This window comes from Podarcis erhardii, assembly GCF_964252035.2.
Source record: "Podarcis erhardii genome assembly, chromosome: 16".
In the NCBI taxonomy this organism is placed as follows: Eukaryota; Metazoa; Chordata; class Lepidosauria; order Squamata; family Lacertidae; genus Podarcis; species Podarcis erhardii.
This window is the reverse complement of record NC_138514.1, coordinates 15,024,935-15,040,507: the sequence shown is the minus strand read 5'-3', so window position 1 is coordinate 15,040,507 and position 15,573 is coordinate 15,024,935. Positions and strand designations below refer to the sequence as shown.

General features: G+C 41.9%; 1 protein-coding gene across 7 annotated transcripts in view; it reads right to left on the bottom strand.

Moving 5' to 3' along the window:
* CADM1 (cell adhesion molecule 1) overlaps positions 1-15,573 on the bottom strand; it is a 287,187-nt gene that overhangs the window by 64,052 nt on the left and 207,562 nt on the right. For all 7 annotated transcript variants that reach the window (XM_081844411.1, XM_081844413.1, XM_081844415.1 and 4 more), the window contains exons 2-3: positions 4,486-4,632; positions 2,574-2,726 (exon numbers count right to left, since the gene is read on the bottom strand). In XM_081844411.1, coding sequence (XP_081700537.1) covers positions 2,574-2,726; positions 4,486-4,632 — 300 coding nt within the window. The remainder of the gene's footprint in view (positions 1-2,573; positions 2,727-4,485; positions 4,633-15,573) is intronic.

Sequence of the window (15,573 nt, the reverse complement as noted above, 5' to 3'; positions counted from 1 at the left end):
TCTCACTTGGTGATTGCTTGTTGCAATTCAGGTTCGTTACTGGAATGTTAGGAGACAGCATTAATCTGGAGCTACGGCTGTTATGGTATTAGCAACTATTATCAGTGGATATGATAATCCCATAGTTATGCCTGTTCTGTAATCTTCTGAACTATGAGAAATGGAATGAGACACACACACACACACACACACACACCAAACTTAAGGACTGGTGTCTGACAGACACCATATGCCACAAAGAAGAGAGGAGGGGGGAGGGTGTTTCTCAAATATAATTTGCAGTAGGGGTTGAAGCAACAATTCGGCTGCATTTGGGTTCAAATCCCCCACTTTATCACTTGAATATCTTCAGAAGCCTGGAGAGGAAAATCCTCTCCCGCGTCATATGCTGGAGAGTTGCTGCTCCATGAATTACACAGAGTAGTAATGGAGGAGTCATGGGGTTTGATTCTATCCATGCATCCAAACAAATGTACATCTGTACTGAGCTCCTTATAACACTTAAAGCTTCAGTGGCAAACCTGTTACCATCCCAGCCCCAACTGGGCAATAGGGAACACAACAAAATAGGGTGGGGGTTTAGGGCACCAGGCATACCAAGGAGCACCCAAAAGGGCTGCCATCCATATCAGAGTTTGGCATCCTCACGTAAGATGGGTAAGTGCTAAAGCACCCTCCAGAATCTGGATGTGGCTAGACTACAGCTCCCATCAACCTTTACTACTGGCCATGCTGGCCGAAGCTTATGGGAACTGCAGTTCAACAGCACCTGCAGGAAACCAGATTGGTGTAACCTAGGTATTTCTGCCCTCCATCTCTATTGTCTTTTAGGCATTTGCTTAAGACTTTCCTCTTTCAACAAACAAGTGGTGATTGTTATACTACTTGGTATCAGTTCTGGACTTAAAAATGATTTTACATTTGCAATGGCTGGTTTTTAGAGATTGTTTCATATGTAATTTGGATTTAAAAAAATATTTTTATATATACATTTGTTTTAAGGCTATTTTTATTGTATTGTAAATTGCTTCAAGACGCCTTATAGGAAACAATTCATAAATGAAACTAATAATAACTATACAGTCGGTAACTTGGATTCTGAATGCCCTGGAACTTGGACGTTTTGGCTCCCAAATGCCGCAAACCCGGAAGTGATTGTTCCGGTTTGCAAACGTTCTTTTGGAACCCAAATGTTCAACAGGGCTTTCGCGGCTTCTTGTTGACTGCAGGAGCTTCCTGCAGCCAATCAGAAGCCACAATTTGATTTTCGAAAGTTTTGGAAATCAAATGGACTTCCGGAACGGATTCCGTTCGACTTCCAAGGTACGACTGTAATTAGTAATAATATGGATTTACAGTGCAATCCAATGCACGTTTACTCAGAAGTAAGTGGCCTATGTTCAGTGATATTCTCTTCCAAGCAAGATGACTGCAACCTCAGTTTTCCTTCCTGTTAAATCCAGCAAGAATATGAAATACAACCTTTAGTGAAAAACAGCTTTGAGTAAACACATTTTACATCTAATAATTTTAACAGTTCGGCAAAAGATGGAAGTGTGCAATGGTATATATGGGGACAATATGATTCTATACCCAGCTGGAAAAAAACAGAACTAAGAACAATATAAATATTGCCCATTATTTTACACTGAGAATATGGTCCAGCATTTGTGGGCTACAATTAAGCACACAGATATCCTTAGAAGCATCATCACCCTGCCAAGAGGTGTAACTTCCTGCACATGCATATAATGCTTGATTTTTTCACATTGTAGCACAGACTGTAACACAGAAGCTGTTACATTACCCATCATGCCCTTTATTAGAGCTCTTAAAATAAACAGAGAGGTTTGGAATAAAGCAATGAGTGCAGCCAATAGTGTTTTGTCAAGGGACTAAATACTCACACCCTAATTGGCAAATATTTCTAACTTCTGTAATGGGTTTTGATAGAAGCTTGGATTCATGGGTGCAAATGTAAGGGTTTGGGGGAGCACAGAAGAATATGAGCTAATGTAATTGCCTGGAAAACCACAAATGACACTCCAGACAGCTGTTGCCAGGGGAACAGTTATTTGCAACAGCTTCCTCCAGAATCTATGGGTTTCCCCCCCTCCTGCCATTCTCCTCCACATGTCTGGAGAATGCCTTATGTACATGCATGTAAGGCAATACAAGTGTGTGGTAGATGAAGGCAACTTGGAACACATGATGAAGTAGTACATTTGGGGGGGGGGTGAAGTCAATAAATCTTAATGTGTGTCTACATGCTGACTTTCCCACGTACAATTCTGTGGACCAGGGTCCTAAGGTTTTAACAAACAAATCTTCTGGGCTTTTCTCCTTCTGACACTATCTTCATCCATCCCAAGACATGAAAAGGTGTGCCGCTGTCTACAGAACATTGCATGAGAAACAGCCCCAGTAAGGAGGATTTATTTCAGTGCCTGTGTTGAAGGCGAGATGGCTATAAAGCAGGTTTTTAAAAATGTCCAAGAATCTGCTTTTTCCTCCCACCATCTTGCCACTCCCAAGTGAACTAAAGATGGAGTCTGGGGCTGACTGCTCCTTACCAAGCACTGTAATCGTCATAAAGTATTCCTGTGGGGGGTCCGTGTAGAGTTGGCAGAAGTATCTTCCTTCATCCGAAATGGAGACATTCGTCAGTGACACTCTGAGCTCACTGCTAGAGAAATTCACTAACTGAAACCTGCTGTCCTTCAAAGCTGTGGAACAAAGATACAATTAGAAACTGCAATGTTATGAGACATACAGTGCTTCCCTCCCAGAGAAAACAGTGAAAACCAGAAGCCTGGAGAGGTGGCAGCAGCGTTGACCATGCAGTAGCAATACCACCCTCTTTTTCACATCCTGTTATTTTGGCTCATTATGTTACAATCTGGAAATAAACAATACTAGTACTCATCAATCAATACAAATAATCTAAACAAAAGCCCCGTGTCAAGTACTGATAATTACTCCCCCCCTTCCTGTCTACTTGCTCAACACTGCAGAAAGCCTTTAACAAATGAGCTTCTACAACATACAGGACCCCTTATCCCAGGCATTCCCAACCTGATGCCCTCCAGATATCTTTGACTGCAAGGTCCATCAGCCCCAACCAGCATGACCAATGACAAATTGGGTGGGGAGCAATATCTGGAGGGTTCCAGGCTGGCAAAGGATAGATGGACGGAAAGCCCATGAACAGAGATTTCACAAAGTAATCTTGAGAAGGTTTAGGACATGTGGGGAGAATGTTTAAGCAAACAACTTCCAGCAGAACTCCTAAAATCTTTGGTTTTGCCAATTCATTAGAAACATTTAATCAAGCAACACAAAGCTGGAGAGATGCATTGCAGCCTCTTCCGAGGTCCAGAAGTTTACAAAGTTAGATAAAATATATTAATCAAATAAATTGTTGGAAGTTTTCTGCTGTTTTAAATACAGCACCAAGTAATTTCTGGGACCAGAAGAACATGCATCAGTTCAAACACAGGCACATTCCTACTTCTACTAACCCCAACAGATCTACTACCTACATCTCCCCCACCTTTCCCAACATATCAAAAGAATAAAGAGAGGTAGAGGAGATGAGCACCATTCATTAGTTTCTTAGCTCTTCCTTCCAAGGGCTACCTCACCAGCTCCTCCATGATGCCATGTTTCACTATCAGCCCTTTTGTTAGTCTCCAGACAAATTACGAAAATTTCTCCAGATTTCCCCTCCTTGCTGTTTGCAGAAGGATATCTCTGTCCCATTATTCCTGTCCTCATCTAATGCATGATTTCCATTTTTTTGGGGGGGGAAATGTGTCCCTGCAAAAAGAAGCACTCAGAAGAACCAAGTTTTGTGGCCTACTGACATATCCATGTCAATTTGCTCCAAAATATTAGGGAGCACATTGTTCCTAACTTTAAAAGTCATTTTAAAAAGGATGGGAGACAGGGCAGTCCCAGGAGAAAGATGGCTCATGTCGACTAACCTTGGACTATAAACGACCCCGTATATCTTAGTTATATTTTCCTAGAGAGTAGGCAAAGATTCCAGGAGCACTCAATTTGAATTATAACAGTGTCTATTATTGATAAGGTTTTAAACACATGTTCAAGACCATCCTAACATTCTTCAGTTGGATTAAGGAATTGGCTTGAACATTCCAACCACCGAGCCAAACACTTCTCCTTATCCAATGGTAAGCACATCCTGCTTTGCCCTATTCGATTTGTTTGTGTCAACTAAATATTTTGGCACTTAATTGCAATTCAGAGTGAATTACTGTGGTCAATTCCTCTTGCACTGCAAGATGGTCTGACTCTTAAAAAGGTCTATAGCTAGTCTTTCCATTAAAGCAAGTGATTATGATTGCCTGCCTTTGCCTACTTACTGAAGAATTGACTAAACCTTTAAAATGTCTGACATTAAATTAAAAGGAGCCCTCAGCAACCTCTTTATCAAGATTTGCCAAACAACACAGAACTCACGTCTAAAGTCTCTGAAATAAATCGTCTGTCTATTGGGATTCAAGAGCTGAATCACGGAGTCATCACTGTTTCTGACTTTGCAGCTGATGGTAGCAACTTCCCCCTCTACGACGGTCACATCTTCTGTAACCAAATTCTGTCCATCACCTTAAGATGTTAAAGAAAAAGAAAAAGACAGGACAGGTCAACTCACATTCAGTCAATATGGAAGCCAAATACCCTCTCACCCCCCGTAAATGAAGCAAATTAGTTGTGAATTGGACACATGAAGACCTGTGGTTAAGTGAAGACCTGGTGCACAGTACCCCTGACTAACAATGATTTGTCAGTTGCATTCACACACACACACACACACACACACACGCACGCACACACACACACACACACACTTTTGCTGGATGGGGTTAACAACAACTTGCCTCAGGGAAATGTGTGGCAGGAATGCTTGCCTCTCATGTCTGGCACCAGGGCCGTCTTACCCATAGGCACTAGGGGTGCAGGGCACCTGGTCCGGGGCTCGAAAGTTGAGTCCGGGGAAGAGCCCACCCGTTGGTCAGAGCGCTGCGGTGGGCTCTTCTGCTGTGGGTAGCTCTGCACCGCACGTTCAGGGGTGACCGAGCCAGTGAGATGCTGAGGCAGCCAGCCGGCTCCGCCCTCCTGTGTGCCTGGGACTGGGCAACCGGGGGCGCTGGGCGAATCTTTGCACCCCGGTGCTGCATATGCTTAAGACAGCCCTGTCTGGCACCACCAATCTCTGCAGCTATTCCCTCTGCAATGGTCTTAGACTAAGAACATGCCAAGGAAGTAGTGGAACTGTGCAATACTTTATCATATTGGTATTTTTAGGCTGCCAGTAAATCAACACTCATTGAAAACTTAGTATCTCTTGCATTATACCAAACAACTTAAACACACCAAGGACAAATTCTCATAGTGTCTTACTATAAGGATTATCACCTTCAACATTTTGGATATTAAAAGCTTCTCCCAGCTAAATGATTACAGCCATTTTATCTGTTGGAAGTTAGAAATCTTAAAAGAGCAAGTAGCACCCTTTCATAAGAGACTGCTGATTAAAGATTCATATTCTAATTCACTATTGATTTTAGATAAAATTTTATTTATACACTACTTAACCACACAAAAATGGAGTTCAAAATAGCTCACACAACACAAATTCAGTTCATTATTTTGTACTTTCCTTTCAGCAGATGCATACATTACACACCTGATAAGTACCTTGTGTGCAACAACAGCATCCTAAGGCAGCTGTTCTGCTTTAAAGAGGATGGGAGCAATTGGGACCCCTCCTGTTGCACATGCCAGTGGCTCTGATGACACACTAGTCACCTGTGACAGAGCAACACCTGCTGTTTGAGCAGAAAAGCAGCTCAGCAAATCAAAGCTGAACGTGTTAAAACTGGGGGTATGCATGTATGGGCCTTTCTAATAAAAACCATATTCTCAAGGACAGAACTATTAAATGCATTGGACACCACAGATATAGCTGGAAAAGCTTCATTAGAAGGATGAGTGGAAAGACAGACACAGATACCATAATTATTTTGCTAAAAATAGGAGATGCTGCTTCTGCAGACAGGCTATATCTGGAAGCACCTGAAAGGTAATCCCATCTGGCTGTGAAAACATAACCCCCTGGGAGAGACCTTGGAGGGGTGGGTGTGAGGCGAGCAGATCTCTTTTTGATTCTAAGACTTAAAAACAAAACAAAATATCCTAAAAAGACATGCATATGAGCAGGGGTGCCAACTTGAATAAAATAGGGGGGCACAGGTAGGCACACACCATTTGAATGGCAATGCCCACCAACTTTGGGGGGCCCGGCCCCCTCAAATATTTTACTGGGGTTGAAGGGACCTTGGCTCCTAGTAGTTGGCTCCTATGCATATGAGAACACATATCTTCACACACACACACAAATATCTCAAGCACCACAGACTGAAAGATCTAAAACAAACTGATTAACGAAGTTGCAGCAAAACACAAATCAAGGCTAAGGAAGGGGCAGAAAAGTAGAGAGCTCATTTCCAGGGTGCCACAGCTTTTAAATGTGTGTCTCAGCGATGGGCTAAAAGGCAGAAGGTTGCACCTCAGAAAGCATTTTTGGTTGGTCTCTTTTAGTTACCGCAGCCTTCATTGTCTGTGCCTCATTTCCTTTACTATGGAACATAGACCTTTATGTAAATGCGCTTTTACACTGGGTACATTCCTTTATTTATTTTTTTCATTCCAGCAGTTTATCGAGGACCCAATTATGCACTTCTAGACCTAGCAGAAACTGCACTGACTATTAAGTACCCTGTTTACGGCTCCCTTCTTTCCTGAAAGCTCTGCACATTTTGCTGCAGAAGCCCAACTCTGTGTTCACGGCAGGAATCTGTCAAGTCAAAAAAACTCAACAGCCACCACCTGCCTGTTAGCGATGGGCCTTGTGTAGTCACTGAGTAAGATTTTCAAATAAAAAGGGGTCAGGTATGCATTGAAAACTGCATGGGGGAAGCTGATCGTTTTTCTCCCTCTCATAACACTAGCACTTGTGATCATCCAATGAAGCTGATTGTTGGAATATGCAGGACAAATAAAAGGAGCACATAGTTAAAAACTATGGAACTCACTCCCCATAGGAGACAGTGGTGGCCACCAACTTGGGTGGCTTTAGAAGAGGATCAGACAAATTCATGGAGAAAACGGCTATAATGGCTACTAGTTTCGATGGCAACAATGCAGCAAAATCCAAGATTACAAAGAATTCCCTAGAGTGGACATATTTAATTTTCTTTCAATGATCATCCCAAGCAACAGCTAAGGACGTCAGAAGAGACCTACAGTCCTTGATAGTTTCATTTCCCCATTATAACACTGGAGGCAGTTGGGGGGAGATGCGTAACCCCGGTGGAGTTTTCTAGGGTTGCCGTATTTCAAGAAGTAAAAAATCTGGACACCCCCAAAGTTGTTGAGCTTTTTAAGGAAAACCCGAAAGCTTTTTTAAGACAACTTGGGAAAGTGTTATGGTGCGCTTACTATCAGGAAGGAGTGGGTGGGATCAGTAAGGCATGGGAGCTTCCTGCTCTTAGAGGCCAAGTGCAATAGATACATTCAACATGACAGCTTAATTTACCAAGGCACTTCCCTGTTCCAGCCTCCCTTCCCGTATACAGCTGAGGAATCACCACCACCGATGTAGCAATTGCACTGAGCACAACGACTGGCGTGTAGTTGGTACCAGGCTACCCAGTACATCAAAGCCAAGCAAATTCTCAAATCAAAGGAACCAAGATTAAATTTATACTTTGCTGGCAGCAGGCAGGCAACGAGGAAGTACGTGCAAAATATTTGAGGGAAAACTTATCACAAGACATTGCCTAAAACAGAGTAAAAAAGGTAGCTCCATCTGATTGCACTTGTTTTCAGAGCCCAACTTCTACTTACTATATTTAAATCAGCAGGTGATGCTTTGATAGTCCAAAAGCAGAGAACAAAATAAATTCTTCCATTCAGTTACCCAGTGAGCTAGGTAATATTTTACTGTCAGAAGCTCTGAATTCCCCCCCTCCTACACCTTTTAATGAACTGAAGCCAGTGTGTCAGCAGCAATATCTAGGTTAGAGTATTAAACAATGCAGAAATGGGGGGTGGGGCGGGGGGAGAGAAGCACAGCTCTGCATTCTACATTCTGCATACTGTCGCTTCTGCTTCTCTCGCTCCAGTGTAGCTTTTGAGCCAACTCAAAGACACCAAGTGCAATCGTCTTTCACTTGCTCATGGCACGAAAGCAAAAAAAGTATAAAGGTAAGCAGAGTGATGACTATATTGGGGCAGGTGAGAGATGGAAGGTAGATAAAGGGTCCCCCAAACAAAGTAAGGCAACACTTGGCTGAAAACACCATCTATCTATCCATCCATCCATTCCTGTGCCTATATAAAGGAGGAAACTATGCCTCCACTAATTTCTTCTCACAGGTGCCCTCTAATTCCCTCCTTCCATGAAGCAAATGGCAACTTTGCTCTTTAAAAAGTGGTTTTAAATCAGGAACACAATGCAGAGGAAAAGGTTAAAAAGCCTACTCTTCAACTGCCATAGCCCTAATCCTATTCCCCACACTCCCAGGCCACTTTTAAAACAACAAGGAACCTCTATGATTATGGGCTCTCGCCCTTTGTCTAGCTTTGTTTTAGGATTACACAGGAAAGCATGTGAATCCTTGTTGGTGTTTGTCTTGCACAGGGGTCGGCAAACTAAGGCCCGCAGGCGGGATCAGGCCCAACTGCCTTCAGGATCTGGCCTGCGGACTGTCCGTGGATCGGCGTGGGGATTCTGTTTGTTTAGGTTGCACCATTTTTTTCTGCGACATTCCCCCCCCTCCCTCATACACACCGCGGCTGCACCTCCTCCCTCCCTCCTCCTGGCTTCTCCCCGCCCTGCCTAGAGGAGGAAGGGGGCTGGGCTGAGCTGGTTGAGCGCCATTTTAAGCAGCCCCTCTCCGGAGCCAGCCCTTTCGCGCTGCTCATCTTCCCTCCGCCATTGTCGCCACCGCCCTGGTCTCCTGTTTGCCTGCCTGCCTATGAGAAGCAGCAGCAGCAGTGGTGGTGGTGGCAGCCCCTGGGAAGGTAAGCACAGCAGCTGGGGCTGGGGGCTGGGGGCTGGGGAGGAGGAATACTTGCCCCCCTCACCTCTTCTTCCAGCTCCCCCCCCCGGTGCCGCTATTCCAGCCCGTCACAAGGTCTGAGGGACAGTGCACCAGCCCGCAGCTAAAAAGTTTTTGCTGACCCCTGGTCTTGCAGCACCTGCTACACTTTTTCAGTTAAAGATACTGTTACGCACCGACAACATTGGAAACGCAACATTGGTGGATGAAAGAAACAGAACAAAATGTATGCATCCTCTTCAGCTATATGGGGGCGGGGAATGGACAACACTCCCTCTTCAAATATTGTGCCTCAGTAGAGGACTGGTTTGGGCCAAATGGCCTGAAGTCATCAAGAAGAGACAGAACTCAACCTGCCCACTAATGAATGGCCTGGTATGTTTTTGGAACCTGTTTCACACTTGTGAGATTTCCTTCACTTTGAGACTCGCCAAAAGCTAAGAACATTTTCGGAAACAGAAGACTGTATCATTTCAGTTGACTTCTACATGTCAACAAGGAAAACATTTTAATGACTCATATTTTATACATTAAGTGCAAATGTTTGGTCAACCAGAACAAACCTGTAAGAAACCTCTGGCTTAAAAAAATAAAAATAAACATCATGTAACGTTTAAGCAAAACACCAGTTTTAATTCTACACTTGATTTAGGCTAATCTCTCTTAGATCAACCAAGCCAAAGTACTATGGAGACTGAAACGTACAGAAAGACTTTGCAAAGGCACCTAAACTACTATGAGCAGATATTAATCTGCATGCCATCAATATTCCAGGCCACGAATGTCTAGAGCTAATAAAAAGAAGTACTCCACACAAAGCTTCTATTAATTGATGGAATTCGCTGTCACGGGATTTTGTGTGGTTTAATAGTATAACTGTTAAACAAAACAAAATACTTCACAAATTTATGGAAGAGAGGTTTGCTGAAGCCTATTAGTTAAGATACTACCTGCATAATTGGAGTCAGTATGCTCTTGAATGCCAGTTGCTAGAAACTACAGGAGAAAAGTCCTGCTTGTGGGCTTCCCAATGGGGAAACTGGGTGGTCACTGTGAGAACAGGATGCTGGACTAGATGGGCCACAGATATGACCCAGGAGGCGTTCCTTAATGCAATGGGAGCCAGTACTTGTAATCACCCAGAATTTTCTAAAATGTACTATCTCTGTAGCCAAGTCAACAACAATAATTCATTTATATATTGCTTATATGCCAAAATGGCATCAGAGCATTTTTCAACTTTAAAACCAATCCTTAATTAAAAGGCACGATTAAAAGGAGCTATTAAAAAAGTTTAACAATTAAAACAGTTAATAAAACTACAAGTTTGGTTCTGTGGAATGCTTGCCTAAATGAGTGTGTTTTCAGGAGCTGGTGGAATGCCAGCAATAATGGGACCTCTTTTATTTCAGCAGGGGGAGCATTCCACAGCACTGAAGTCCCCAGTGAAAAAGCCCACCTCTGTGTTCCCGCAAGCCAATGATTATCAGGCTGTGGCAAAACTAACCAGGTTTCATAGTACTCTCACATATGTAGGGCTGCGTAGAACCTAAAAAGAAAATCACATTTATTTTGGGAAGCAGCACAGAACTGATAACCGGATGGCAGGGGCCAAAGATGGGAATCACTATTATCTGCCTAGTTTGTGAACTGGGGGGTGGGTGGAGAACTAGCTGGTCAGTGTTAGAATGCTGAACCAGACTGACCTTTGGTCTGATCCACTACAGCAATACTTATGCTCTTATTGTTCACAAAACAGAGAGGAAATAATTTATTCAATATAAGGCTGAAGAACCCATAGACACATTCTTGAGCAGAGCAAGCAGTATCAAATTAAAAATACTGACTACTGCAGAAGGAAAATGTCTGCTGGAAACATATTCCATATTTTTTTCATAAACACGGCGCTCACGACAAATTAAAGTCATTAAGATTTGATTTCCATCTCAGCAATTATCAGCATATTCTTTTTAACATTTACTTTAAGACAATCCTATCTTTCAATTCATTAAGCTCATTCTCCCATTTACGAAGTTCTATATCAAATCAAAATCCTATTTGAATTAATAAGAATTATGGGGAAAAGTAATTTAGAAATAAATGATCTGAGGTTCAAACCACTGAAGCTTTTGATTATGAAATACTGTACGGTTAAAACTAACCAAAGGATTTCTGCAGGACCCTCGCAATGAAAGATGTGGATCACCAATGCAATGGCACATGTCAGGATGCAGGAGAGGTCTTCAGGTCCTCAAGTGCATTAATGGTGTTCTAATTTAGCCCACAAAGTCAGAGCATTCTACCTTCATAGGTACACTGGGACACTGAATAGGAATTAAAAAGCCTTGTTGCTTCCATGGAATCTGTTGTTCCCAGCCTGCACTCTAAGCATCAAATTAAAACCCGCAGCCACTTTGTCAGAATTAAAAATGATTAAATTGTATTAGACAGATCTGAACCAGACAGCCAACATTATAGCCAACAGCACTCTCTTATGGGTGCTACTTGCTAAAGGAAAAATCAGCATTATTAAACAGACAATGTAATCATGGTAAATAATATTGTCAACGGGGCTACATTTTCATTTGACTCTGTTAACATTTCACTCTACTGCAATATAGAGAAACCATACCTAACAGAAAATTGAGTTTCATATCCTGAAGACTAGGTGTCAGGCACTGAGGGATAGGGACTGGGATATGAGTAGACAGGCCACGAGAACCCTGCCCTTTTCACCACTTGCTTTGGGACCTGTAGCTACAGGTGCGGTGAAGGAAGAGGAAAAGGGAGCTCTGGAATTCCTATTGTTAAAGCTCAATCTGTTTTACAACTTGAATTTGTTCTGTGAATATTATACTCTTATATTGTCAGGTGAGCCTAATAAACTGGGTTTCGTGCATGGTACTGCTGCTCTGTAAGAGGGGTATTGCATGTTTGCTGTGTATGGATCAACACAGTTGTTTGGATTTTGGGGCTCACCTTAGAGGAATGGCTAAGGTGGACATCATAATGAGCTCCTGCACTTCAAAATTTACCTACCTGCAGCAAATAAATTCTCAAGTAAATATTTGCTGGATCAGAGGAAACTCAAGGGAGCTGAAGTCTAAAGGTTCATAGTTCCCAGACACTTCATAGTTCCCAGATGCAGACTTGGCCTTCAGGTAAAATAGCTGGAACTGAGTGGATTCAGACAATGACACACAATAGCATTTCTAGCCATACTATGAACAAATAATTCCACACAGCAGACTGCTTGGCATGAATTTACCCACCCTTCTTTCTTAAAACCACAACCCCCAATCTTCTACTGATTCTTGTTAGTGCTCTATCCTCTCCCACTAGCAGACTAACACTTCTGTGCCATAAGGAAACATGCAAAGTCTTCTGCACAAACCGGTGTCTTTGATGTAGTATTTAGGGTCTGTATTTGCTAAGCACATCAAAAGCATTCATGGGAGAAGATTTCACACATTCAGTCAAGGGTATGGGAGCAATTAGGGGGAAGAGCTGGCAATAAACATGTAAAATCAGTGTCTCAGAAAGAGTCTAATTAACCAACAAAGAATTCTGTACCAGCATTTTCTAGGTTCTGCTATCCAGCTTGGTAAACCATTTTGATTGCCAGCTAAAGGTTCCTCAACTCTTGCCTCTCAGCCTAATGATTCAGGAACAGAAGAGCCTGCCTTATACTGAATGATGCCATTGGGTCACCTAGCTCCATATCCTCTACACTGACCAGAAGCAGCTCCCCAGAGATTCAGAGCACTGGGATTTTTTGCATACAAAGAAGGAGCTGTAACACTGAACCAAAGCCTTTTAGATGGGCTTTAGTCCATACCTGCAACATCTAACCTGGCCTAGAGAGTAAATGTGGGCAAAAGAGGAAGAGAAGAAATGGGAACATGAAATGTCTTGGTGTCTCTAGAGAATTATAACAAACTTGTAGGAGAAGCAAATTTGGGAAGAGAACTGAAATGTTTCTGATTGATATTCATGATGCACAGATTTTTCCTCAATTAAAGTTAATTACCCACAAATGGAACACATAATAATCTGTGTGCTTTCTTCTTTTTTTATTATTAATCTGCTATTGTGATGTTTAATGTTAAGTTAGAATCCTATCTTGCAAGCTTAGATATCCACTATATAGGCTTTCTGATTAGTTTTAAATTCCAAAAGCTTTTTAACTATGCAGTTTAAATATGTAAGCCACATAATAGACCATAATGGCTCCTTTGGAATCATTAGAACACATAGTAAATACGATGCAGCATGACAATAGTTTAAATACACACTCAGATGATAGCTTTGTAACAAGTGGATACTTTGCATTCTATCTGCTAAATGGGCACTTACATATAGATCATAATAATATCTCCTTGACAACAGTTAAGGTCTATTGTCTCAATTTATTGGCTCAGGAATCTTCTTGGTTGGGTATAGTGCTCAAAACAATGGGACAAAATAATACAAAATAAGTGACGTTAAAATAAACTCAGGAAGCTGCCAAATCTTGGAGAACTCAGCACTGAGTGGATGAAATACCACTCCTTATTCTTATCTATAATACACACAAAATGATGGGGGGGAAACCAATGATAAGAGTCTCCTCTAGACACTTCTTAGGGCCTCCTACAACTTTTCATTTCAGGGGCAAATGCTGATGCTTGATGCTTCTTCAGTTGCTCATAATGAAAGTGAAATTTAACATGGGTTTTTTCTAAATTTCCCTTTACGGTAGCATCACCATAGCTGAACCACCCTAGCTAAAGCACCAACAAGGGGCTTTCAAAAGCATTTGGCTCCATCAATGGGAAAAATAATTTGTATATGTCTGCCCAGCAAGTTATGGCACATCTGACTGGTATGGAGAGCTTACACTGATACAGACTGCTTCAAATCAACCATGACCCAAAATTCATAGTTTAGATTAAAATCTAAACCAGTTTAAGATAATCAGAGTGACAGGAAATCAAGGATTTTGTTATTATGCTTATGTGTTGCCCAAGAAGCTCAGAGAATATGAAAGCTCCAAGCAATCCCTCATTAGTTTGGGAAGGGTCAAGACAGGAACAACAATGACTACTATTACTATGGTTAAATTTATTACCTGCCCTGCACCAGAAGGTTCCAGAGTGGATTGCAACAATATAAAAGATAGCAATAAAAACTGTTTAAAACAAATTAAAATCACAACTAGATATGCTTAGCTTTAGAGAGCAATCTACATATGCAACTTTCAGACCATTCACAACATCAAATTCTAGAAACCAGAACGACATCTTATCAAAAGCAGAACAGAGCTGTTTATCTATTCACCTCTGTTTTACATACAGAAGGTGCCAGACTCGGTCCTTGGCATAGACACAAAGGATCTTAGACATAGCTAAGAGAGATAGTCTTAAGATTTTGGATTGCTACCATCAATCAATAGCTGGCAATGCGGGCTGCACTCATGGCCCTGCCTCAATGCAAGACAAATGCACGACTTCTTTCCAATGTTTCTTTAAAAATGAGAACAATGGGTCCTCGAATACCTATTTGTTCAGCATAAACTCCGTACTATGGGAGCTGTTTTAAAGGGAAACAGTTTCCCTGATATGCAATGTACCTGGGTTTGCCTTTGAAGGCTTTGCAGACTACAGCTGGTTCCAAATACAGCTGGGTTACTGACTGTGACCAGGTGTACGAAACATATGCTCCCAGGAAGTGTCCTCCCCAGAGAGAATCACTGGCACCCCATCTGATGTCTTTTCAGCACTGGGCAACTCTTTATCTGCCCTGGCCTCTTCTTTTGGATCTTCTGGTTTTAGGTTTGTTGTTCCTTTCATGTCATGTTATGCTCTTCTGCTGTTTTAGTATATTGTTTTATTGTGTTTTAATGACTACTAGCTGCTCTGAGTGCCCTTGGGCCAAAGACTGGGGTACACATATGCTAAATAAATAAGTCTATTTTGCTCCTGTGCCTTACATGCCAGCACACCCTGGGAAGATGGAATTTATTTGGCAGATGGTTCATGTATTTAAGTCTATTTTATGCAATTTTACTGAGAGACGTTTCAGTTTCAGCAGTAAAAATAAGATATTTTTAGAGCCAAGAAAAATGGCAAAGACATGTTTAGATGCTTAATTAGTCCATCAAATGCTGAATTGTGAGGTATCGAACACTTCAGAAGTATCCGTTTTATGTACTTTGAGCTGCAAGAATCCCATTCTAATCTAATCCCATTAGCTTCAGAAGAGAAGCCCTATGTATTCCAAAGCACTATTTGGTAAAACGATGCAGTTTATATTCCAGAAGCTCTAATCACTAAATGAAATAAATTAATGTAAATTACTGTCAAATGCAGTATAGCTGCTATGTTTTAAAAGGCCTGTGCACTTATCTTGCTTGGCATATTATGACTGAGATGGGTTGCGA